This window comes from Rhinolophus ferrumequinum, chromosome 18, assembly GCF_004115265.2.
Source record: "Rhinolophus ferrumequinum isolate MPI-CBG mRhiFer1 chromosome 18, mRhiFer1_v1.p, whole genome shotgun sequence".
NCBI lineage: Eukaryota > Metazoa > Chordata > Mammalia > Chiroptera > Rhinolophidae > Rhinolophus > Rhinolophus ferrumequinum.
The window spans coordinates 26,815,115-26,842,529 of record NC_046301.1 but is presented as its reverse complement, the minus strand read 5'-3'; the positions used below and the strand labels follow the sequence as shown (position 1 = coordinate 26,842,529).

General features: G+C 33.7%; 1 protein-coding gene across 2 annotated transcripts in view; it reads left to right on the top strand.

The window, feature by feature from the left end:
- The window catches only part of PDGFC (platelet derived growth factor C), a 173,955-nt gene that overhangs the window by 99,769 nt on the left and 46,771 nt on the right, over nt 1–27,415 (top strand). For both annotated transcript variants that reach the window (XM_033135485.1, XM_033135484.1), the window contains exon 4: nt 24,997–25,177. In XM_033135485.1, the coding sequence (XP_032991376.1) occupies nt 24,997–25,177 (181 nt within the window). The remainder of the gene's footprint in view (nt 1–24,996; nt 25,178–27,415) is intronic.

Sequence of the window (27,415 nt, the reverse complement as noted above, 5' to 3'; positions counted from 1 at the left end):
TTTATGAAAATAAAATACAAATATTCCCCCCTCCCGTTAAATTTATTTCAATAATTTGAACTGCCCCATTTAAAACATTTTCTCAAGTCTGAAACACACAAAGTATTGTCAAACTATGCAGTGAACGCTGCCGCCGAATAACATCCAACGTAAAGGCAGGGATGTCCAATGTGGGAAGTCACGCATCGAATCTTTGTAACAGTGTGTGACAAATTTCCATTTGTTTGGTGCAGGCAGTCAGGTGTGAGCTATAGTTGAAAGAAGGTGTGTTTTAAAGTGTGCCGTAAATCATGGATCATGAACAACACATGAACATGAAATGGGCAAACGGTTTCATCCTCCATCATGACAATGTTCCATGTCACACATCGCTTCTACTTTGCACAGTTATATCTTACTTGTTATTTACTAATTGTGTCTTCTCCAATGCTTCTGATGGTAGTGACATATGGTGTCTTAGGAGGGCATATTTTTAGTGGAAATTTTTTTTTAATTCTTTTTTGTTTGTGCTTCTTCTGATAAATAATCTACTTACATGTATACACACACACACGTAAGTGTATATATATATATATATATATATATATATATATATATATATAAGTTTTACAAAAAGAATGATCATAAGAGACAGAATTTGTAAAAGGATGGATTAGTCAATATGTCCAGTTTAAAATTAAAATTGTGCCTCTTATTTACCAAAACAATTGAATTTCTCTTGGAGGAAATGTTATAACCAGTCTAATTAGAAAAAAAAAAAATTAATGATCTGTGGACATGCTAAATATGCTAAAAGAAATAAACAGATATTTTACTATTTAGAATTTAAGGTGATCAAAAACTGTTATTTTTTTAATCAAAAGAATATATTTAGGACGTTTTTCTCTCTCTTCCTGCTATTTATAATAGAATTAATATAGCATTATTATTTGCTCAGTTATTTACCCTTACATTCAATAAGCACCTCTCGAGTATGAGCACTGTGGTAAGTAATAGGGTGACCACAGTGAATTCATGTATGTCACCATCCATGAATGGCTCATGCCTTCATACAGCTCACAGTCTGGGTAAAGAGGCAGACAAGTAAATAGACAATTAAAATAAAATACCAGCAATCCAAGGATATGGTAAATATGGAGTGAAGTTATTACTATAACTAATTATGGTTAGATAGCTTTGTTGCCCATTTTCTAATTCATATCACAACTGTGTATCTTACCGACAAGTCTATAAATAATGGTCATTAATTTATTGTGGAGAATTTGGAGTGGATGAATTTACCCTGTTAAGCAGACCTCAAAAAACTTCAATACTCATTGTCTGTGTTTCACTCTAGTAGATACAGCTTTCAAGGATAGTATAGATTTCTTACATCAGTTTTACAATGCCGGTGCAAGCTGTGGGTGATAAAATTATAAGGAAACAATTGTCTTATGAAAACTTTATAAAATATTCTTTCATTGCATGACTATACAACTGAAATAAAGGAAGCCAAGATTGTTTATTTAGCTGATAATGACCTTTGAGATCCATAAGTGCATCATAATTTATGAATTTATTTTCCAAGGAAAGTATTTTCATGAGTCCCTTAAAAGGACTGAGGGAAAGAAATGGCACCACTAGCTACTGTTTGGCATTAGTGATCCTAAATTTTAGCTCTGAAAGATCCTAAGGGGTCACAAGAAGCCCTTTACCTACATACTAATTCCCAGGCTGAATCTGCAGAACTAAGCCTGAGAAGAAGTAGTTGGGCGTTGGACTAATTCAGAATTTCAGTCTTGTTCATGATGACAAGAAAAAGATAGGTTAAACAACAAACATCAGTACCTTTTTAAGTTACACTGTGAGAACCTTGCTGTAGACCAGATAAGTTTAGTCCTGTGTTACGGATGATGGTATGGCTACTTTCTGTGGTATGCCCACCTCAACCATTGGGAAGAGGAAAGGGGGACCAGGCTGGTTTAGGGAATTTCTTATTCACCTCCCAAACTTTTTTAAAGGCCCTTCAGTACCGAAGCACATGCACATTGGTTACCTAAACGAATCACTTCGGGAAGAACAGGAGAGTGCATTATAGTTGAGTAGACCAATAATAGTGTCTGCTGTAGTGCTCTGTAATAACTAAGAATGAGGGAAGTATTAAAGCACAGAAAGATTGGTTATAATCTTGAGAGGTATGGGAATACAATGTGTGTTAGGACTCAAAGAATAGGTGAGACTTTAGTAGCCAACTAGCATCTAATGGGTTCTCAGTATGTTAGTTAAAGCAATAAATAGGTGGATTAAAAAGGAATGAGTACTCCAGACAGAGACAGACTAGAGATGGCGTAAGTAGGAAATAATTTGCGAATGATGAGTCTCTCTGGAGCGCGTGATGCTTTGGAGGTGTGGTAATGGGTAAGGCTGTGCTGGTGGTTTGGATCAAATTGTGAAGAACATTGAATACCAAACTGATGGATTTGAACTTCCTTGCTTATGCTGTCAGAAGCTAAAGGTTAAAAAAGAAAAAAGCTAAGGGTTTTGTTGCAGAACAGGGTCATATACTGGTCTATGTTTTAGAAAGAGAATACTAACAGAAGCATGCACAATAGATTGGAGGAGAGTTTGAAGGCAATTGGAATAACTGGAGAAATTTTTTATTTCTCAAACATAATACTTTACAGGTAGATATTCCCTCAGACTTACACATTGCCTAATTCTTTACTGATTGCTCCAGTAACAGAAAGCATACGGCTGTCTTACTATTGCCTCCTTCATTGTTTACAGTCTATGTGTGTGTGGGTGGATGTATAGGTGCCCACACACATATGTGCAGAGAAAAATCTACAGCTATCCCAATATTTTTTTTTTTTTATTTCAAAAATACATTCTCTTTTGCACCAGGGCACAAGTTTTGGGAAGAACAAAATGACTAATTTCAACATTGCTGACATTAGAAATATTTATAGTAAAGACAATCCAAGAAATAACTTAGAATGTTAAATGGGCAATCTATTACAGAAAAGAGATAGCCTTCCCCTTTTCTCTGAGGGTTATGCCAGGTTTACATGAGCTGTGAGAACAGCTGATAATATAGACCAATACTGCATCATGTCTAAAAATATTACAATTCTCCTACAGGTGTGCTTAACAAAATATGTCCCTAATAGATAGTGGCATAAATTAATATGTGGTGGAATTCATACAAAGAAATGTAACTTCAAGACCCTTTTAGTTTCAAGTGACCACAAATAGCCAGTGACTATAACCAGCTTAAAAAGGAAATGTTTGGATTATGTTACTAAAAATTCCAGGAGTAGACTTTATCCAGGTTCTGAATGATGCCGTCAACTCTATGTCTCTTTTTCACTGCCTTTGTAGAGTTCTACACTGCCTATGTAGAGTGGTTGACTTCAGTCAGTCTTCACAAAATGGCAGAGAAAGACACGGAAGTGTCTAGATTTTAGCACTTGTAGTCTTCGAAGGAGACAGGAACTTTTTGTGCAAAAGTTCTCAGAAGAGTTTTGATTGACCTAATTTAAACCAAGTATCCATCCCTGGACCAGTTACCATTAGGGGGTTAGGAGCATGTGTTACTGTCCTTGGCAAGATTTAGGATATGTACTCATCCCGCAGCCAAGCAATGAACTGTGATTGGTGGAGAAATGATCCCTGAAAGCAGAACTGAAAGAGGAAGAAGTGCTAGTGTTGCAAAAATAACAACCTCCACTATTGATGATAAGAACCAAAAGGAGTTGAAGTGCAGCTTTCAAATTTACACTTACTGTTTTATCTACCTGTACTTTTGGCCACGGAATAAAGTTCTCTTTAGAGTGAAGATTTTGCCAGTGCCCTTTTCAGCAACTCTTGAGTGTAGTTAGCTTAAATGCATAATTTATAGTTTTGTTATCCTTTGACCTCTGTAGCAATTACTTTTGTAATTTAAAAAAAAAAAAAAAAAAAAGAAAAAAAAAAACTTTCCCAAGGGGCCTTAAAATGAAGGGTGGGGATCTGACCAAGTCTGAGATCAAGGGACTCAGCCCTTGGCTAATGAGATGTTTCAGTTTTATGTTTTGAAATGTTCAAAATCAACATTCCAAGGAGAGAAAAAAATGTATCCTGTAACTCCCAAAACTCATGTCTGGCTCACCCAGTGTTTGCCTCTCACGAAGACTTTACCTTTTTCCTTGCATCTTATTCTCGCCTCTTCTCTCCCTGGTTGTTGCGCTCACTTCTTTTCCTTTCTTTTCCCACCATCCCTTTTTGGTTATTGCCCAGAGGTCACTTTCCCACATTGATTGAGAAAGAGTTTTACAGTTTGCACTCTCTAAGGATCTGGGGAATATTGTGATGCCATTCTTGTGCCCTTTCTTTCCGTTGCTTCCTTGCTCTCACTGGGGTAACAATGAGATTGCTTCTTTGGGATGTCCAATTGACACAATGCTGAAACATGGTCAAATTCTAGGACCAAAGAAATACCCATATTACTATCTAAATAGCAAGTTGTCTCTATACTATTTTACCAAAACAGAAAAACCAAGCAAGAACAATAGAGCACTCATCGCTAATAATAAAGGACTTATAAGTATGCAAAATTTAAATATACTCATAATTCTGCATTGTTGTTTCTTTTCTCAGTTTCTTCAATGTTTATGCAGTTATATCTCCAACATTAAGTTAATAACATTTTGCTATATGAGCTTTCAAGTAATATACTTTCTTCAATTCACCAGGCACCGACCCTTGGAGAGCTAGACTGTGTTCAGATCCCAGCTCTTTACAAGGAACAGCCTACCTTCTAAAGAAGTTGACCTTTAAATAGGCTGCCGCCTCTGGCATTTGTAGTATGCTCACTTAGTGTTTATTTCTAAGCAATTGGTGAAATTGTTTCTAATTTTTATTTGATTCCCCCGCTAAGGTTTTTGCCAGAGTGACTCAGAATAATCGAAATTTTACAAAAACATTATTGTTTTGCTATGTGATTAACAAAGGTTAAATTAACATATATAACAAAACCCTTTCAAGTTAAGCTTAGAAGATTTCATTGCCTCTGATTCACGTGTGACAATACCAAATGGAAGTTAAGCACCACTTTGCCCACTTCCTTGGCACTTCCTTCCTACTTGCACATCCATTTTCAGCAGAAAGAATTATAGGAATAATATCTCCTATACTTGTTTACTGCTGGTAAAGTATCATAAGTGTGAGTCCCAGTAGACTGATTCTGTGAAAGCAGAACCAACTATTATCATTCACAGAAACTTATAGGAAAAAACAAAGAAAAAAGGATTTTCTGTTGGCATATAGATAATCTTAAAGAAAACAAGGAGAGAGTTATTTCATTGGATTGAAATATTTAAAGAAAGATGCTATAAAAAGGACCTCACTTAACATTTCATTAAGTTAAACCAAGAGAATCTCATCTTAATTTATTACAGTGCTCTAAAGGGTTTATAGTAGCTATGATTTGCCGACAGATGAGTTGAAACTGAGTGTCGGTTATGATGGATGCTTGCATAAGGGTTAAGAACAATTGGTAAGACCTCTGTGTTCACAGATTTCCACTCAAAGGTGGCCATTGAGGAAGGAGGTGGTCAAAGGTCTCTGCCCCCATGAAGTGACCTTTGCCTTTGTGACACCAATTCAGAGCACTAGGATAGTGGGTGATCTAGTGAGATCCTTCTCTTTATGTAGATATAGAGAACTATGCTCTTATCCAAAATAAGGTATACCTTCGTAATTTCTATCAATGCGGATGTTAGATTAGTGGTACACAGAGCTGTATGTTTCTACTCTGTTATTAACATCCCAGAGGAGACCATGAGGAGAGGAGATTTTTCCTCTTGCATCAAGGTAATATTATGAATGCATTTTTCAGTTCACACATTATTGCGGCTACAGGCATCCCCCACTTTTGAAAGGTTTGCGTTAAGCCACTTCACTTTTACAAACAGACCTACATTAGTACCTGTTTTTGCTAACTAAAAGAAATCTGAAGGATTTTTGGGGTTTCAAACAAAAGTGAAAAGCAAAAATCGCGTTCAGTGTCTGTGTTGCAACGAGTGTTATAAAGGCTGCATGCACCCTGAGCATCTATAGCGTCGCCAAGGTCCTTCCCTGGGAACCACACTCAGCATCTCAGCACCTCGTGCTTTGGCTTTGAACTGTGTCTGTGAGCATCAGCTTTGTCTCACTTTATTTTCTGCATTTGTTAGCAAGATGTGTAGGAAGATATCATACAAGCATAAAAGAGCTCATAAGTATGTTACACTAATTAAGCATTTCCATAGCGGTGAACGAAATAAAGACACTGTGTACTCATTGAACTTATGGGATCTGGGAATGCTCAAAATGTTTGCATATAAATTATTGGTAATTGCTGCTTTGCTTTATGCCATTTCGCCTTACATAAGGTTTCATAGGAACACTCTACTTTCGCAAAGTGGGAGAAACCAGTACTATTTTAGAAAATGGGAATTTCCAATTGTGCTGTGCTCCAGGTACCGTACTGATCACGTAGATTTTTTGGTAGGATGAATTGGCACCTAACTTATGTGAGAGAGTTTAATTTATTAAGGAGAACACTGGCTTGGAATGCCTAACATGTTTCAGATTCAGTTTTGTCACTAATAGCTATGTAGCCTTGGTTAAATTACTTAGGCTGTTTTAAAATTATGTTCGTAAGATATAATTTTAAAGAAGGGGATTGGATTCCAGATGAAGATATAAGTCTCTTCCAACATTGAAAGGTCTGTGTTCCCCTAGAATATCCACAGATAGTTATATGGAGACACTAACATCTGTTCTGCCTTCATCCACACAGGTTATATTTTTATAAAGTTCTTTGACAATATTAAATTTTAAGGTAATATAACTTTTCAGTTTCTATGAAAAAAATCACTTCAGATTTCTTAAACTGTTGATTTTTACATGATCTTTTGGATTAACACCCATTTTTAATTTGATATTAGTTTTAAATGGTAAATTCATAAAAATATAATAAGCCCCATGTTGTAATCAGTTCAGTAAAAGGAATTTTCTGGAAATGCCACTACTATAACATTGTCCTGTCCATTGTCTCATGCTCCCACCCCTCTTCTAAGCAAGTAGTGTAAACAGGTTGCCTGCATTTTTCCTAATCCCATCACTTCCCATTTTTGAGCTTTAAGAATCTTCTTCCTTTAAATTAAGTTTAATATGACAAAAATTTCACTGGTTGGAAATTCATCAGGTATTCAGTTGTTTCTTTTGTCATTTTTAAACTCTTAACTGTATGAATCAAGACCATGAAGAATTCCTAAATGTAATTAAACCAAGATTTTTTTTTTTGATTCAATATGCTGCTGATAGTTATGAAGTACAAAAGAACTTATCCACCACATACAATACATTTTCAGACTTCATTGCCCTAAGATATTTTTCCCTACAAAAACGGTTATTCCTCAGAGCCATTTCAAGCACTTGGAAAAATGTTTAAATACGTTTTCAAATGTCAAGGACATACGTTCCCTGTCTGCCTAGAGACACAGACTGTTTCCCCATATGGCAGCTGATTTAACCCCCTACTCCTTTCTCACCAGAAACCCCATACACTAACTTCAAAAACATCATCTACTTCTTGACCTTTCTATCTGTAGCTCTCCATCTCAGCCCCTCAGTTTGAACAAGCTAGCTAGTTCATGATATCAAAATATTTGTATAAATGGAACCAGTCATAATTTATTGTTTCTAAAATTATTTCATGGGATTGTGGCAGCACTGTTTTTGCTGAGCCGTTGGGGTTAATCTCAGTGGAAATGAGGCCTGCATTATATGTTATCCTGGGGTATTTTGAGGGAACAAAACACCTCTCTGATCAGTTTGCCTACTATTTATATAAGTTAAGAACTTCCAAATAAGTGACGATACTAATACAATATTCTGCTGCAAATTGTGACACTCCTCTTTTTAAATTTAGCAGAATTCAAATATTTTTGTTTGTATACCTCAAGAACTTTAATATGAGGAATTTCTGAGGAGATAAAAAGGAAGTTTCAAAATCTATCCAAAGTTTTTCATGTAGCATGCAAAGGAAGGAAAGAAAGAAAAAGAGAAGGGAAGAAAGAAAGAACAGAAAAAGGGAAGGAGGGAGAGAGAAGAAGGGAGGAAGGGAGAGAGGGAAGGAAAGAGGGAGGGAGGAAAGAATAAGAAAGGAAAGAAGGGAGGGAAAAAGAGGACCTCTAAATGTTGAAGGCTATTTGCAGACTGTGTTCCTTTTCTGATATTTCAAGTAACTGGGGACGTGGGTAGAGAACCCAGGCCGATAGGGGCCATGTGATCAAGGCTACCATTTATTGAACATCTTCTATTTGCCAACTCCTGAGCTAAGTTAGTTACCTATGTGAACTGTAACCTTTTAGCAATCCTTCAGAGTAGGTATTGTCCTTATTTTACAAAGGAGGATAAAGGCTGTAAGAGGATATAAAAAGTGTCCAAATATACAGAGTAGTAAATGGCAGAGATGGTATTCACACCTTTGCTCTGAGGCATCACATTATGTAAAAATAAAATTCTCACTATCTCTATTAATTGTTAGATTATTTACTAGGCAAGAAAAACATCATTATCTGTCTTTCCTGTTCATCATAAAACTAAATAAAAACAACACCTTGTAAAAGAGTGTAAATCATTACATAATAAAGTCATGATCATATTAACAGTTTACTTCCTATTTGATGATTTTGATAATAAAGTAGGGACTCGTTTACAGAATATGATTCTGTCCCAAAACTGTTCACCAATAATAAGAATTTGTAGTCATTAAATCTTTCACAATTGGTCCTAAGTTCAAGTTTAATATGCTCTGGTTTTCGGCGCTGTGGGTTAGGTGATACAAGTTTATTCTCCTATAATGAGAGAATGTGTGCTTAGTGACTAACGGTAAAGAGACTTGAGTGACCGAGCAGTAGCATTAGCATAATCCTTGCCCTGGGTTAATATCTGAACTAGCCAGAGATACCTATGCTTGAAAGAAACAAGATAATATGAAAATAATTGCCAAAGTGTCAAGAATACATTTGCAGAGTGTAGAAAGCTAACAGAAATGAACAGCCTGGTAGGAGGTCACCAGCAGGCTGGCTGCCAGGAGAGATTAAAAGTTGATACTTACCTTCATGAATTCACCACTAGAATGTGGCCTGTAGCTGAGATGACTCAAAATCTGATTTGAATAGCATAGTGAAAATAGTTATCAGTTTCTCAATGACAGCCTTATATTAACCAAACTCTCAAAATACCAACCTATAAACCAGAATTAAATGCATAAATTTAAGTGAAAACTAGAATGTCCAAAGTTCTGATTTGACAAAGAACAAAATAATCATTGATGGTTTTGTATGTGGGATGTGTGTCAGTGTATGTTTTATGAAAGTGGATGATAAAATAAGGCCTGTTTCTCAGGTAGAGAAGTCTCACAGTGGAGTAGAGAAATGGTGTGTGGAAGGAGGAGGGGAAAGAGTAGGGATTAGAGAGGCTTTTGTGGAGGCTATGAAATCATCTGGATTCTGTTAATGAGAGCCTGAAATTACAGGATTTCTGTATGAAGAGAAGAAATACACAAAAATGTTTTGAAATAAACAAAAATATGTGAACCAACAATTTGTGGGATGGGCTGCATGTGATAATGGAGATTGATTAATCATAGTGCACTTGATAATTCATTAGTCTTCTGTTTAAGAAAGCAGGTGGGAAGAATTAGGAAAACTCATCTTCAGTCCTGCTTGTTACTTCCTTGGAAAAGATAACATGTTTAGCCAAAGAGCATGGTTAGTAATAAAAATGAGGTGTGAGTTTACTAGAGAACATGTAATTAATACTAGTTTTCCAGTCCTTTATTCAGTATACTGACCACTACTGAGGATGAGGTATATAAATATGTGTCCTCAGTTAGCTGAGCTTTCGATGGGATCTGAAAATGTCCCTAGTTGGAGCCAGATTTGAAAAAGAAGCAATAAGATATCTAAACCATAGAATTAAAATACAGCAAATCACATAACAAGTATTAAGCTAGTGTGCCAAGTATATATAGCGAATCAAAGTGCTCACCACTTTGGTGATGGTTAGTATGTGAGAAAAATGAAGGATAATTATCATTATAATGAATTGCCAAAAAATTAGTGTGCAATTTATATTACTTTGAGTAAAGTCTAGTGTCCTCCTTTTTAAAAACCTACTTGCAATTATTTTGAGAAAATTAGTCATACTTATTTGTGAATAGCAAGAATTAGAGAAAAATTTTCAAGAGCATAAATATTAGTTATATAGGAAAATTTCAACACCACATGTATAATCCTGATTGTTTGGTAGCCTACTCTGTCTACATATATTTGTATATAAATGTGTATGTAAGCATATTATGTATGTGTAAACTCCATTATCAATCCATCCATCCGTCCATCTATCCATCAAGCAAAAGTCATTTAGTCCCTGTTATGTATGGACCAAATACCATGCTCGATTTTGGTAATAGAAAGATTATCAGATGGGCCGCCGCCCACCAGAAAGCATTGACTAGTATAAGGAGACAGGTATGCAAAAAATCTAATTCAAAATCATAATGAGTGTGGTGTGGACCATACTGTGAAACGTTGCAACCTTTGCCTGGAGGACTCACAGACAGCTTCTCTGAAGAGGTCTTACCTCTTCAGAGCTGAAATCTGAAGGATAAGTGAAAATGTGCCAAGTAGAGAAGTGGAAGTAATATTATCAGTGGTAAGACATTTAAATCAATCAACGTTTTAAATATTGAGCATGGAATCCTTTGTTTTAGAAGATTCCATGCTCAATATTTTAAAAGCTGTCATTATGCAATTTCTAAGTATATCCAATGAAATGTGCCGCCGTTATGTGCTTGGAACCCATTAGTCATAACTTGGTGATATAAAGTACGTTCTTGACCTATGACAGGACTATTATTGCTGGAGTTGCTGTCCTGAAAAAATGTGATCATATTTGCCATCTGGTGAAATATGCTGTCTCGCCCCAGCTGAGGTTCACAAATGACTAAAGCCCTGAGTAGCCCACAATTACTCAGTTGCTCAAAGGCCCACAAGTAGAATGGAAAGTTGGTGTGTTTCATCAGATCCCTGAAATTTGGGATGGGGGCACAGAGAGGAGGCCCGTTGCTTTATCTTTTCCTTTGTTGTTTGAAATACTTCAGTTTTCATTTTAACTAAATGGAATGTGTCAGTGTTCATGCCATACATGCCATAGTGTCACATAGTAGGTGAAGCCTGGTGACATGAAGGTTAAAAAAAGAAAAGAAAGAAAAAGGCAGTTTCTGCCTTCAAAGAGCTTATAGTCTGCATTTATTTTTAGAATTGTCCTATACTAAACAATAATTTAAAGATATTTAAATGTGTAGTCTCTTATTTAAACTCTAGTTCAAATGAAAATATAAACATCTTTGTAATGGAAAGTGGAGTATTTAACATCACTACAATTAGCTCAGTTATTGGACCTCAATTTTTGCCTTTATGCGTGATTATTAACATAGCTTTTCTGAACGAATGAGGTCTAGTTTCTGTTTGGTTCTGTTAAATTGCCTAAATAATAATTTTGGAAGTTTTCTCACACTACCAAATAATTTGGTATTCTTATCTTTTTTTATTTTCTTGTTTATCTATAAGACTAATAAAATTAAGAACTGAAACACATAATTGAAAATCCTTTTACAGGATTTTCAGAGAGGGAAAATGAGATTCAGTGTAATAAGTAGGTAGATAAGAATTTCTGAATATGTGAATAGAAGTCATGAGACAATCCAAAAAAAAAAAATCTCTCCTATTTTTTCTGTCAAGGAGAGAGAAATCTAAGAGAAAACATCTGGAGCAAAAGAGGAAATGTAGTGAGTGATATATTTGAAACTGTTAAAAACTATGCTAAATTTTCTGGTAGCACAGGAACCTATTAAAGACTAGGGTAGGAATCCTGGATATAAAAGCACCTTGAAGAGGTAATTTTAACAGGATAAGGGAAGAAATAAATACAGAGCAAGAGGAAAATTTTAAAAGTGAAAAGAGGAAAATAAAACAAACCTGAGGCCAAAAAACCCTGCATAGGGATATTGCCCAGGAAGGTGGATTTAGCCAAGTGGGCACTAAGCCTAGTATTTCTTATTTCCCTTTTCATGCCGCAAAATATGAAGTAATCGCCTTAGCAGGACTTATTAGAGTGATCAAATGACCTAACAATCTGAAATGTTTCCTTTCATATGAAGATTTGTTTTGTTTTGTTTCTTGAGAAATGACAGTCTTTTTTCTTTTTTTTTCAACCTTATTCTCTAATCAGGGTCTGTGGAACATATAATCCCATATAACCCATAAATCTTTTGTCATTGGAAATAAAAGTGAACACGAGAGTCAAAAAGTTGTTTTCATACTTTTTACATGTGGTATGAATAGGGTGACTTGTTTCTCTACTTTCTGAAATTCTAAATTTCCCATGAAAGAGGTTAAATTATTTTTCTTTAGTCAAGATTTGAAATCTCAGAAATGTCATTAATGTCTATACTTCACTAAATTTCCATTAAATAGTTTATTTTAGTCTCCACAGAATCTGGTTCTCTAGTGAAGATTGATTATTTCAAAATTGCTAAGTAAACCCATATATATGTATACCAGCTTTACCTAACTGTATCTCTGGAGTCTATATTTTTTCTTTTTATGTTTTTAAAGTATTCTAAGAGATTAATTGCATAGATTGGTAATGAACATCCTTAGTATATACATGTTTACCTAAGAAGTAATTATAAAAATGAAAACGATATAAGTAGAATTTTACCTATTCTACCTATACTCTTAATATTTGTACCTTAAACACACGTGTATACAGGTATATATGAATATGTATATATGTGTATATAAGAGCTCATATATATGTATGTGTGTGTGTATATCTATACACATTATATATATACACATATATATACTATATACATAATATATACGTATGTTATATGTATATGTATACCTACACACATACATATATTCTATATAATGATCACTGAAGAAAAGGTAGAAAAACATACAGAATAGCAGTAAAATTTCCTGTTAGTTGTTTGAAACATACTTATACCTTAGAGAGTTTAGGTGAATGAAAAACTAGAAAGTCTAGAAAACTAAGAATTTTCATTAAGTGAGGAAAACTTCTTCCGTTTGTTAAGCATCTTCTTTGTGCCAAATCTCATTCTGTTATTGCCTCTTGGAACCACACTGATTGGTGTTACGTATAATAAAGCCACGGGGTTTGAAAATTAATCTGGGGAACATAATTTAGTGGTTACCAGAGGGTAAGGGGGATGGGGGGTGGGAGATGAGGGTAAGGGGGATCAAATATATGGTGATGGAAGGAGAACTGACTCTGGGTGGTGAACACACAATGTAATTTATAGATGATGTAATACAGAATTGCACACCTGAAATCTATGTAATTTTACTAACAATTGTCACCCCAATAAACTTAAAAATAATAATAAAAATAATAATAATTCTAAAAAAAAAAGAATAAGGGATATATTTCTTATCAGGAGAGTCAGATGCAGCATATGTCAAATCAATTTCAAAATGTGCTTTTGTGTTTTAAACGATGACTTTTTAAGGTGTGATTTGTGCTATACAGTACATAAAAAGGGTTTTGTCCTCCAAGACAGTGTTTGCAGTCTATGGTAGCTATAGGTCATCCCCCTTCACTAGCTGTCAGTTTGGAAGAGTGTTGTGAAAGTGACATAGTTAGGAGGAGACACTAACATTTCCGATGGAGGTGGTGTCACTTCTCTTGGAGGGATTAGAGTTTCTCCTAACCTAGGACCTGCATGGTCAGTCAGAGGGTATGCCTTGCACAATACAGCGGTCGCTATGAATGCGTTTGCTTGGCTTCTCAACACTGTCAGTATTTTTTTTTTCTTTCTCATTTCATATTACATTGGTATTTGAAAGTTGGTTTCCATGGATATTGACTGTAGACAGTTATGATTTTGGTGATAACAGTGCTATAAAGAACTTGGAAAATGATAAAAATTTCTGGAAAACATTGTAGTGGATAATGTTCTAATAACATATTTTGTGTATAAGCTGCATTTTTGTTTGACTGTACATACAGAAGATAATGTGATTTGGTTCTCAAACAAGAAATAAAAAAGCTAAGATTTAAAAAAATGACCTCTATTCTATCTAATTTGTTCCTTTATTTTGCCAAAGAGGGACGTGAAGCCTAGAGCCATTTTATATTCAACACCTATTTCCTTAAACAGTCAGTTCATCAATCAGGATTGAAATGCTCTGCTCATCTGTTTGCGTTTGGTAAAGTTCCATATATGGATCTGTTCTTACTGATTTCAAAATGTTGAATAATGAATTATGCTGGAAGGACTAAAAGTTGTTTTAAACTCTGAGAATATTTTTTTTTTCAGAATGCTTTTAGGAGAAATCATTTCATTGTAAAAATAAATATTCAATCAGTATAAATGCTCAAAATAAATATTTATTGTTTTCTGTAACATTTCAGGAACTATATCTGAAATACTCTAATATCCTGAAGAGGTGAACATTTTCATTTTACTTTGGTATATTATAAAACAAACTCATTTTCTCCATATCACAGATGTGATCGTCAAAAGGTAAATTTGTGTATTTAAACAGATGAGTTTTTTAAAATGCCTTATGCTGTTGACCAACCATTTAAATATTTTATTTTAAAATCAGGCCTGAAAATTCTGGTAATGCTTTGATAAGTATTATATGAATTCCGGCCAATTTTTTTTTTTAACTAAAATTTATTGGGGTGACAATTGTTAGTACATTTACATAGATTCCAGGTGTACACTTCTGTAATACATCATCTATATATCACATTGTGTGTTCACCACCCAGTGTAAGTTCTCTTTCAGATTTTTTTTTATCATGTCTTTTAAATGTTTGTCTCAGCCATAGATAAATACATATCTAGAGTACCTTGGTATTTGCAAGTGTAGCAAGAATCCAGCATAGATAAAAACTAAAAGAACCTAACCTGCAGCAAACTCCTTTACAGATGTCTTGATTGATGATATCATGATCTTTTAGAAATATGTTTAGGCCATGAAATTCAGCTATTCAAAGACTGTATGGAAAAAGTAGCCTGTAATTCACCTTTTGGTAGTGGTTAAATGTGGATTTCCTAAGCCTACGACAGTCTTGGGGTTGGGTAGACAAGAAAGCATATTCATAACCCTTCCTTTTTAATCTTAAATTGTGATGCCACTTAGGTAAACCTTAATATATACATTCCCATTTCAATATTCCTAGATATCCTAAGGTCAATGGTTGGGATGTATTGGAGGAGGTCTTACCTTTTTTCTATATCAACCTTCCTCTACTGGCACACTCTCACTTTCTTCTTACCCTGTGTGTTGAAAATAGAAGAGAAAATGACAAGGTAATATTCCATGAGAGAAAAATTTAGCTTTAGTCTAAATAGAATGTTGATTTCATTTTGTAAATTTAGTTCCTCAACTTTCTTTCAATACTACAGCGGTTCAGTTGTTGGCATATGCAATAAATGTAGATTGTCAATCATTCATATGAAGTGTTATTTAATTATTACTAATTTAATAGTGACTCACTCAATATGCATCTAATAAATAGCCACACACCACAAAGCTTCACACTATGTAGGCCTGAAGGTTAATGAGGATTCTTTTGTGAAACTAATTACAAGACAGTAATGAAGAGTACTAGATATCGTCCTTACAGTCGAGTGGAACATGAATACTTTACCAAATCTCTGAATTGATATAGATTAGCTGTCTACATCTTGGCGTTATTTCAATAACAGTACAATGATGTGACGTGCTGTTTCTATAAAAATACCTACACACAGATGGTTATTGATTGAGGAGAGGCAATCATACATTTCAATGAGTGATCAGTCTTGGGAAAAATATACCAAGCAGATAGGTAAGTGTTTTTTGTATATTAACTCAATGAATCTCCACACCAGTCATAAAATTGATACTGTTATTGTGCTTATTTTATAGGACATAAAATACTGACACAAAAATTACATATACATCATTTCCAAATCTATTGATGACTCTGTCTTATACTACAATGAAAGAAACAATGGTTAATAATAATGACAAATACATATATGCTTATATCGTTCTAGGCAGGTTGGATTCAGGACAGTTACACACACATGGAAGAACGGCCAAGGAGGCCGGAGTCTGCCATTAGTCAGCAGAAGTGATCTGTGGGACTGTATGAGGAGTTCTAGGATCTGCTATTCCACAGGGTGGTGTCTTCCATGGGTCACATATATAGTTGCAATGATAGCAATTATTTAAAAATAAACAAACAAAACTGACCACTTATTGAGCAGTATATTTGCAGGTACTATTCTGAAGACTCTATGTACACTTTCTCATTTAATCCTCACAGCAACCTGGAAAGTGAATGGTTTCCCTATTTTAAAGAAGAAGATCTGGAGAATTTAAATCAGAATTCTCAAAGGTGGATTATGAATTGTGGCATATTGAGCTGGATGAGTCTTTGTTGTGTCTTATTTAATAAGATACATTATCTTGTAATGGTTAAGAATATGGGTTCTAAACCCTAGAGAAAAGTTCCTACCCCAACTCTATTACTTGTAGCTAAAAATGACCTTTGCCTTGTTACATTACCTCTTTGTACCTCAGTTTCCCCATTTTTAATATGGGAATAATAACAGTATCTATGGATAAGGTTGTGTTTGAAGATTGAATGAGTTAATATTCATAAAGTATCTGGCACATAACATGTACTACGTAATGTTTGTTTTATCACTGTGATTATTATTTCCTAGAAACATTTAGAAGGTTTGTTGGGATTTTCATTTAAAAAATTATAGTAAATTCATGCTGTTTTGTTCAGTAATATTGTATACATTTCTTCATATAACGTTTATACTTTAGTGGTTATATTTATTACTGTACATTTTTATAATTCTACTGTGAAGGACATTTTTTCCTATTCAGTTTCTGTTTTTTGCCATCATAAGGAAAATCTATTGGTATTTGTATATTGATCTTATATTCAGTCACTTTACTAAATTATTTTCTGGTTCCATATGGTTTTTAAAGCAAAAGACTTTGGAATCATTTTCTCTTTCATATGTCACACCAACTAAAATCAAATCTACCTGCAAAATACATCCATACATACAGTATATAACCATTCTTTACCCCTACAAACTCCAAATCAACCCATCCCACACCTGATGATTCCCAAGCTTTTCCAATGTCTGTCTTTACCCTACAACAGTCTCTTTTCAAGGGAATATATTGTCAAGTATGGTCATTTTTCTCTTCTGTATCTATTATGACACTTATTTTCTTTTATGTCTTACTAAAATAGCTAGAGCCTCCCCCTAAAACATTGAAAATAATGATGAGAATAGCCAACCCTGTCTTTGTTCTAACTTTAATGAGAATGACTTTATTTAATATAAAACTTGCAGTTACATTCTGTTAAATAATTTTTACCATAATTTAAAAGTTTCCTGCTATTCACAGTTTACTCAGTTTTATCGAAGCAGTTGATTTTATCATGTTGTTTCAACATTTATTAATATGATCATATAGATTTGTGGTTTTTTTTTTCCTTTTAATATTCTAAAAGGTCATTCCTACATTCATCCTCATGTTCATGAACTAAATCCATACTCTGTCATGAAGTGTTGTGTCTTTTAATTCACTGATGGAATATTTGATTAAATTTTATTTGGGATTTCTGCATTTCCTTCAATTTATGAGTGAAAGCTTGTCTTAATTTGTAATATTTGATATTGCCATTTAAAAGAACTGTGATACAGGTTTTTTCATTTATTAAAATATTTATTATATTTGTATTTTTCTAGCTTTATTGAGACTTAATTGACACAAAACACTGTGTAAGTCTAAGGTGTATTTGTTGCTTTGATACACATATATTGCTATATGATTAACACCATAGAGTTAGCTAACACCTCCATAATGTGACATAATTCCCTTTCTTTTGTGTGGTAAGAACATTTAAGATCCAGTCTCTTAGCAATTTTGAAGTGTATAATACAGTATTGTTAACTGTATTCACAAGATTTAAACTAACTTACTTTATTATTAATTAGGGAGATCTCTATCATTTTTAATTTTGGTACAATTGCTTATATAAAATTGGAATTAAATGTTCCTTTGAATTCAAGTAGAACTCTCCTATAAACCCCATATCATTGCTTCTTTTTTTATTGCTAAATGTTTGACAATCATTTTCATTTCTTCTAGATTTATTAGTCAGTTCACTTTTTGTACTTTTTCAGTCAACATCAATAATTTACTTTTTTAGTAGGTCATCCATTTCATGTAGCTTTTCAGATTTAGTTGGCATAAAACATACTTACAAATTTTAAATGCATTTTCAGCTATGATTTTATCTTCTTCCTTACCTTCACTATAAATTTTTGATTCATACATATTCTCTTTTGCTCTCCTATTCTCTCCTCTCACACTCCTTTCTGCTTTTGGTTTTAATTCTAAATTTTAGTTTTGTTTTTGAATATAACTTACAGTTTTTGATATTGTTAGTTTTCACCTTATACTTTCTTTTGTTTTTCTTCAGATTTCTAGCTTTATGGATTAAATTATGGGTTATAAGTTTCAAATATTTTTGTTTAGTCATAAGATCATTTTAGTATATTAATTCCCTACTATGTACAGCATAACTGTATCTCACAAGTAGAACTCTCATATTTTCATGAGAATTACTCCATCACATGTCATCATTCAGTCCTCTGAAGTGTGCTTGTTGATTTGTCTTACACATTTCCTACATAGGTTTAAACTGTTCCTAAAGAATTTTAGAGTCCCTAAAAACAAATATTACCAAATTAATGAAAATAAATATCTGTAAAATTTATGTGCCCAGATTACCAAATTGACTGATTGGTTTTCTTTGAAAGAACCTTAATGTTTCTCCAGCTATTGAACAAGACCTTCCTTTTGGCCAATTTGAACAAAGACACACAAATTCTCTGCAGTTAAGCCTCAAAATAAAGTAAATATAATCATATAAGCATATTTTAAATACAATACAAACCATTGTTTAGTTCTTAAGCGCATGAGCTCTGGAATTCAACTGACAAAATTGACCCCTTGGCTGTATATTTGATTGCTGTGTGATCTTAGCCAAGTTCTTAGCATAGAAAAAATTTATAAAATATAAAACAGGCACAGTAACAGTAACAACTGTTTTGTTTTTTTTTAAAGATTTTGGTGAGGATTCAGTGAGCTCAGGTATAAAAGTCAATTAATAAATATAATAATTATTAAAAAATATTTTCAATGTAAGTTAAAGCATGGATAAACATTTTGGTTTTCAAGTAGGAATTTCAAACTTATATTCTGTATATGAATTACATTGTGCTAAACTGAAGTATAAGCCAATAAGCACTATAGAATAACTGTCATCTTATTAATTTTATTACCTTTCCCAACAAGCTCAGACTCCAGCTGATACTTGCAGAGCTAGGCCTTTCTAAGATCCACGTCTATTTGTTGGCAGGGTTTCCACACTACCGTCAAGTTCGATAATTCATGAGGTAGATTTAATTGACAGGGTTTTAGTTAGTATGAACTAGAAACAGCCTGTTTTGCAGGGTTGGTTTATTTTTGTTGAAGGGAGCTGGGTGTCTGACAATTATGTTTACCAGTGAATTTATTTCTTTGGTATACTCCTTACAATTCTTAGGAGTAAGAAAGCAGTCCCCATGGCCTCACAGTTTTTAAATTCCCACATGAGAATGAAAATTTTGTCTACAATACCAGACTTGTTTGTTAAACATAAAAGAACATAAATCCTCCTGGGTCCCCAGGGGTATGTTAGAGAAAGGGAGTGATCATTCTAAACCACTTAGCACTGTGCTCTCTGTATCATGTTGCCGTGAGAAAGTGATGTTTGATTGGCTCATAAAATAGGTTTAGCAAATCCTTTAAATACTGATGTGAGCAATTGTGCATGCTGGAAATTAATACCTGAGAGTGTATTATAAGATTACCATGTCTCCAGAGCAGTCACCTGGGCATGTGCAGATTTCTGCATTTAAGGATGATTATGTTTTGTGATTTCACTTTTCTGTGTCGAATGGTTTTATCATTTCCCTTTCATTTGGCTAAGGCCTACAGATTTCTTTCGTCATTGTTTTCTCTCTTCATTTTCTTCTTGATGTGTTGAACTATGCTATACCAACCATCCAACTTCTGCACTGTATCCCATATTCTGCCAATGGCATTCTATCAGAATAGAGAAAACATTTCAAAAGATAGGGAAGGCAGCTGGATTTAATACATTAGTCTTTTTCCAACCATGCTCTGTATTCTCAAATAAGTTAAAATTAAATACGGAATCAAGTGGCAATGTTTTTTTTGTTTTGTTTTTCTATTTTGAAGACTCAGTAGCACAATGAGGCATGGGGATACTTTCCACGTAGATCTACCCTTGGTCTATTTTCCATGATCTTAAATTATGATTTAAGTAAAAAAAAAAATGCTACATTTATAACTATATCCTTTATCAAGGGGATTTACTGTTTTCATTAAGAGGGAAAACTAAGCTTAAGTAAATAATTATATTATTAATAATTTACAATTCCATAGACATTTAAACAATTGTTGGGTATGACCATAAAATTAATGGTAGAATAATTGGATTAATATATGATACTACTTCTGGAAAAAAAAAAAAAACACTTTAAAATGCCTAGTTTACTATGAAGCAGCAGCATATGTTAAGTTTTACTGTTTTATAAGCAAAGAACATAGTACTTTTTTAGATATTCATTTCATTTAACCTTCATGGAATGCAAAACTGTGTAGATTTTAAAGCACTATGATAAATATATGTGCCAGACTTGTATGAGCATGTAAGAATTAATTGCCAGCTGTCTACCTGCAAATTCAGAAATTGTTATTAAGATTAGTGTGTGTGTGTGTGTGTGTGTGTGTGTGTGTGTGTGTGTGTGTGTGTTGGTTTTTATATTAATGACATCAAATTCAGAAAATCTTCATGAAAAAAGTAATCATGTACTTGTCACTCTTCTCTTATTTGCAGGGCAGTGATTTTTATATCAGGATGTAAGTTAGATAAGACCAAGCTTAAGACTTATTTGTTCCTTAATAAATTCTTAACATTTTTAATCCAGATATTTCCATGTGTAGTTAAAAACTCCTTTTAAATTTAATCCAGTAAGATAGTTACATGAGTTGTTAGTTTTCACTTTGTTCCATGTGATATTATTTTCTCTTAAAATGCTTCCACTAGAAAGATTACTCTAGGTATTTTGAAAATGGTGTGAAGAAAAATTTTGGCACTCTGTGTTTTGCCCGACCAGTTTATTGAAAATGACTTCATAATTGCCAAACCAATGGATGTATTTTGGTTTTCATCTTCTTTGATCTTTCCTGGCACTTGGCGCCATTGGCCAGCTCTGCTTCTGGTGGACAGTCTCCCCTCCCTTAATTCTGTGCCATCACTCACAGTGGTTTCCCTGCTGCTACTTTTCAGGATGTTTTTGTTAAAAGACCTCTCCTTTCTACCCACATTTGAAATGTTATTGTTTCCTGGCATTCCTCACATAGGTGATGATTCTGTCTATGTTTCTCCCTTACTGAAACCTCCATGGCGGTGCTTCAGATGCTGCAAGGATGACAAACTCCGATGCCTACATGGGCGAGTAATATAAATAAATGAAGATCTGGGCATTTTAAAACTATATAGAAAGTACGGATAGATTTTTAAAAACTAGAAAGAGCATATCCTATCAAAAGCTATTTCCATTTCTCCTGAGCCTCAACTGGTATGAAGAAATGAAGAGCCAATGTCACTCTTTTATTCAACAAACACTGATACAGTGTTTACGACGTGCCTGGCATGTCGGTGCTAGGGATAAAGCAGTAAATTAAAGAAAATACATCCTCTCCTGGAACCGAAACCAGTTCTGGAGATCTGAGCTCTTGTGGAGTCACACTAGAACTAATAATATTTAGTATTACCAGAACATCAAATTAAAAAAAAAGAAAAGAAAAGAAAAAACAGCAATGCAGACTTTTTCTGTGAATTTCCACTTTTTAAAATGTTGTCTTAAATTTTTCAAAGAAACATACTTTCTATTAAAACTGTGCTTACCTGTTTGCAACATTTGGCCCACAAAATAATATTTGATTATCTGACTCTGAAATACCAATGCCTTCTCACCTATACCTATTTTTTCCAGTTTGATCTTCGTCTACTCCTTTGTTTCCCATCCTCTATTCACAATTGACCATGCCTGGCCCCTTCTTTCTTCTATTACATCTTATGTATTGTACGTCTCGCTAGAATGCATTTCCATTTCCCCCCTTTTCACCCCTGGTCAATCCGTACTCATTGACAGTCCACATGTTTCTTTGTAAATTGACCCTAATCTCACTGTATAGAATTACTCTTACTCTGCCAGTATTCCACAGTATTTCCTACCTCCCCTCATTAGAGCACTCACCGAAGTGTTTTATGGACCCTGAGCCCAAAAAAGCTATAGTTTCATCTTTGTATCCGGAGAATCTAGCATAGCCCTTTGCACCAAGTCAGTGCTTCATAAATACTTGTAGAATGATTGACGAGGCCTGAAATCTGGCTCTCTGCAAACTAGCAGTGGTGGTAGTCAGATAGGCACAGAACAAACAGATACTCTATGAATAGAAGGTTTATTTCAAAAGTAAAAATCTTGATATAAAAATGACCCTTTGATTTAAAATGGTAGTTATCAACTTCTGTGTGTCTGAAATAACGACTTAGGTCTATTCTACCCAACTCCTGGACCCCCAACCCTGCCGCTTCCTGGTCCCACCACCCATATACACCAAAATTCCTGGAGTGGTGGGTTACCTTGGCTGTCTTATGCATTTATAATTTATAACCCTGGAGTTGTCACATGATATAGCAGAAATAGCCTCTCTCCTTTGTGTTCAAGTTTTCTTATTTATTGCTTTCAAACTTGCGAGGTTATAGTAAAAGGTAGGTATGGGGTGGGGGCAGGGGTACAGGATCGAGATGAGGGGCAAACTTTATTGAGTGGCCAATGGGTGCCAGTGATGTTTTAGGTACTGCACATATGCTGTTCTGTTTTCTTTTCTTAAAACATCCTTGTGAGTTGGGTAGCATTATCTTCAATTTAAGGACAAGGAAAATGAGGCTGAGACAGGTGAAGTTACATGCCATAAGACAGTTTTGGATACTTCTTTGGAACCAAGATTTATAAGTAGAATTTATAAGTATAATGATATATACTGTCCTTTTTCAACAATTTTTTCTTCTGTAATTTCAATACAGTACAAAATATACTATTTTTAGTGGTTTGGTACTTCCTGAATTTAGACTTTAAAAAAAAAATTACCAATGGTTTTCAACTTCCCTTTTAACAAAAGTTATGCAGTGTCCAATGTAGTATTCTGAAATACAATTCATATAAGCAATCATCTATTTATCTGTGCAGTCATTTTTAAAATACAGTGCCTGCATGCTATATAAAGCTGATATAATAACGAAGTAATTAAATATTAAAAGTAAATAAATATTAAAATAACATTAAAATACATAAATGCACATGTATAATTACACCAGGAAAATAAAAGGAAGTAGTCAAATATTTACATCTTTTTTTGCAATGATGAAGTAGAATCATTTTTGATGATGACAGCTACGAGTATAGATTGACTGATATGTACATTTTTAATTGTTTTAATTGTGATACAAATAGTATAAGTAGTGTTCCTGTTACTGATATGTTTTTTGTTTGTTTGTTTGTTTGTTTGTTTTCCCCCAAAATAGTAACTCTTGGTAAGGTTCCAAAGTATTCAAACTTTCTCCTACTTATTTGATAGTTGAATTTCTGGAAAATTGGTCTTAAACTGAACTGCAAACATATCTATATTGATATGTGAGACAAATAGGTTCCAGGCTCCGATGAACAATAGAGAAATACCACCTACATGATTGCCCAGTGAACTACTTGAAAGGCATGGAGAATGTTGGGCAAATGCTCGCTTTGGGAACTTCCATTGTTGAATATCCATGGACCTTACCTGCTAAATTTCCTAGTGCCGTCCTCATCCCCAATCACTGAAATAACTTAAAATGCCTCTACAAATTTCCAAAACATTGTCTAAATGGGTAATATTGCTCTCTTGAGTACTACTGCTCTAAGCCTTCCAAACCAAAGTTAACATTTATTTTAAAAATTAATATTTATTCCTTATGTCTAAGATTCTCTATTTAGTGCAGTGTAAAATAAAAGTATGTATGAACGGATCTCTTTCTTCAGTGATTTGACAGCCTAAGAAAGAAGATGGATCACTTGCATATATATGAAAAATATGTGTTTATCAAAAAAGAGAAAGATGACGGTGAACTGAGAACACCCAGAAAGGTCTCCATGGAGACAGTGCAGTACAGAGTGAGATTTGAAGGATGCGTATATAATGAAGTGGTTCTAGAGAAGCTTTTATCACAGATGAGGAAAGGGAGCCAAGGAGCCTGACTAAGGTGAAAGAGTTATGTCAGATAGTAATGGGCAGCAATAATAGGAATTAAGATTGGAGTAAGGCTGTCATGTCCAAATGGAAATTGAATTGAATATTTCATGAATTGAAATATTCAAATATGGTTGCTTCATACAAAATATTTAAATTTTGAGATACCTATTTAGTGAATTTGGAGTTCATTAACAGTAAAATGGGAGGACTTAGATTAAAAGACTCATATTTCTTTAAGCTAGGATGCATTATTCGGTGTGTCTCCTTTTTTGGAATATCTGATTACCGTTATTTATCTAGTTAAATTTGGTATGAACTCATAGCTGTCGCCCACAGACTCATTGCATGGACAGACATGGAATTTGAATGGCCAAAACAACAGACCATAGCTTTATGTCTCTGTTCTTTTTTTTTACTCTCTGCAGGTATGATTTTGTAGAAGTTGAGGACCCCAGTGATGGAACTATATTAGGGCGCTGGTGTGGTTCTGGGACTGTGCCGGGGAAACAGATTTCTAAAGGAAATCAAATCAGGATAAGATTTGTATCTGATGAATATTTTCCTTCTGAACCGGGGTTTTGCATTCACTACAACATCGTCGTGCCTGTAAGTACCACTTAGAGATCCTCTATATAATTTGGTCAGTTTTTTGTTAACTCCTTCCCCACCCCAAACAGGGGAATCAGGAAAAACAAAAACCAAAACCTTTCTTTCACTGTTTTTTTTGTTTTGTTGTTTTTTGGTGTTTTTTTTTTTTTTTAAATAAGCGTCACTCTAGTTATCACAAAAAACTTAAATTATAGCACTGTAAATCATTGGCCATGTTAAATAACTTATCAACACAACCAAAGAAAATGTTTTGTACAACATGTTTACAAGATTGTAGCATACCTGTCACCACCCAACAGTAATACTGTCTGGTAATACAGTGTTGATGGAAAATTTGATAGAGTAGATAGAATTTTCTCCTGAAAGAAATAAGAAAATTTGTGTATTTGTTGCTCTTACCATTTAGGGATCACCATCAAAATTTGAGCTCTATAATGTCTTACTGAATTAATTTCAAGTTTGAGTCGTATTAAATAATAAATGATAATTTTAGTTTTCTAGCATTTTTGATGACTCTTATATGATACACTTGCTTTTTGCTAAATGCTACTCTAACTTTAAAAGATGTAAATTTTCAAGGTTACACAGGACTCTGATGGTTTTTATTTCTAAATTCATACATTGTTTTTGGAATGAATTCATTGTAGAGCTAGATAGCCAGCACTCTTTGATATTAATATCATTTTAATTAAATTAATGTCTGTATTGACCTTAGTTCATGCTCTTATGTGATGTTTTACACACACCCCCGCCGCCCCGCAACCACTGAGGTCGCATCATACTTTTCTGTATCCACCCAAAATTTATTTTAGATGTGGTTTATACAAATATGTACATCACATATTTATTTTTAGGTTTTTTTCTGGAGAAAGGTAAGTAGTAAATGTTAATTCTTTTAAAATCAATATTTTAGTAAAATATAGATTTTAAAAGTAGTTAGTGTCTAAATTTTTCTACTTATCTTAATATTTATCCTGCTTGAATAATATTTATGGCCTTTTGTGCTTCCCCCCAAAATTTTGAAATTCTCACCAAAACTTAAGAAATCTATTTTTTTCTAATTGTAATTGTTATTGTATTTTTAGTTTAGTATCATGATTGCTTGCACCCTTTATTTTATGTATTATCTCAAATAATATATCTATTTTTTGCCCTACAACAGAAATATTGAAAACCCTTTTGTATTTTTATCACATTCTGCTTATAATAAAAATCCAGAAGTAACTATATGAATATGATTATGTCATCTAGCATAATTTTTTTAAAATATGAAATTCTATCACCATTTAAAAGAATATAAAATTGATATCTTTTGTGATTTTGACAGGAGATTTAGCAAATCAGTAGGCATACCGGGAACACACCATGGTTCCCGTGGGCTGCGTGCATTAACACGTAGACTCTTACTGTATATAAAAACAATGTACTCAGCAAGCCTGCAATTTATGAGTCAAATTAAAAAATATGGAATCAGTGCTTAACTTTTGAAACTTAGGCATTATTTAAGATAACAGCTGAAAGGAAACAATAAAATGCAAACTGAAGTTTGAAAGTAATAATGAATTCATTTAGTAACATAATCATTAATTATATAAAATTGAAGTTAAGAGAGATAGCATTAAAATATATGCTATAAATTTATATTGTGAATCTGGATCAATTTCCTTATATAGATTATTTAAGATATACATATCTCTTATGTATATACATATCTCTCATTATGAAATATTTTTAGTCAGTACAATAGATTTTCTACGATTTCCTTTGTTAATTTCCAAAACTTTTGTTAATTTATTCATTTAATTTTTAATTAAATTTAATACAATTTAATAATTTCAGTTGGAAATGAAAAGTGGTAATAGTAGACAAGGATTAAAAAAAAATACTACTTATAGGTAATGCTTTAATGCTGTGATCATTTGTTTAAACAAAGCCACTAAGAATCTGTTTGACAAACTTTCATAGTATCCTGCTTCTCAGAATTTATGCTTCTTGTTTGTTTGATTTAAGTCTCAGATGGCCTTGGAAGCCACAGCTACACTTTCACAAAAGTATAGAGTCCACATTTTCAGTTTGAGTTTTAGCACATATAATGCACTTAAATATTTAAATACAAAACAATTGAAATTTTACTATGAAATATGTAATGGTAGGTCTTGTAGCCCAGGAAGATTTTATTTATCCCAAACTTGTGACAAAAATAAACTTGAAACTGAGATTTTTGTGTTTTAAGTG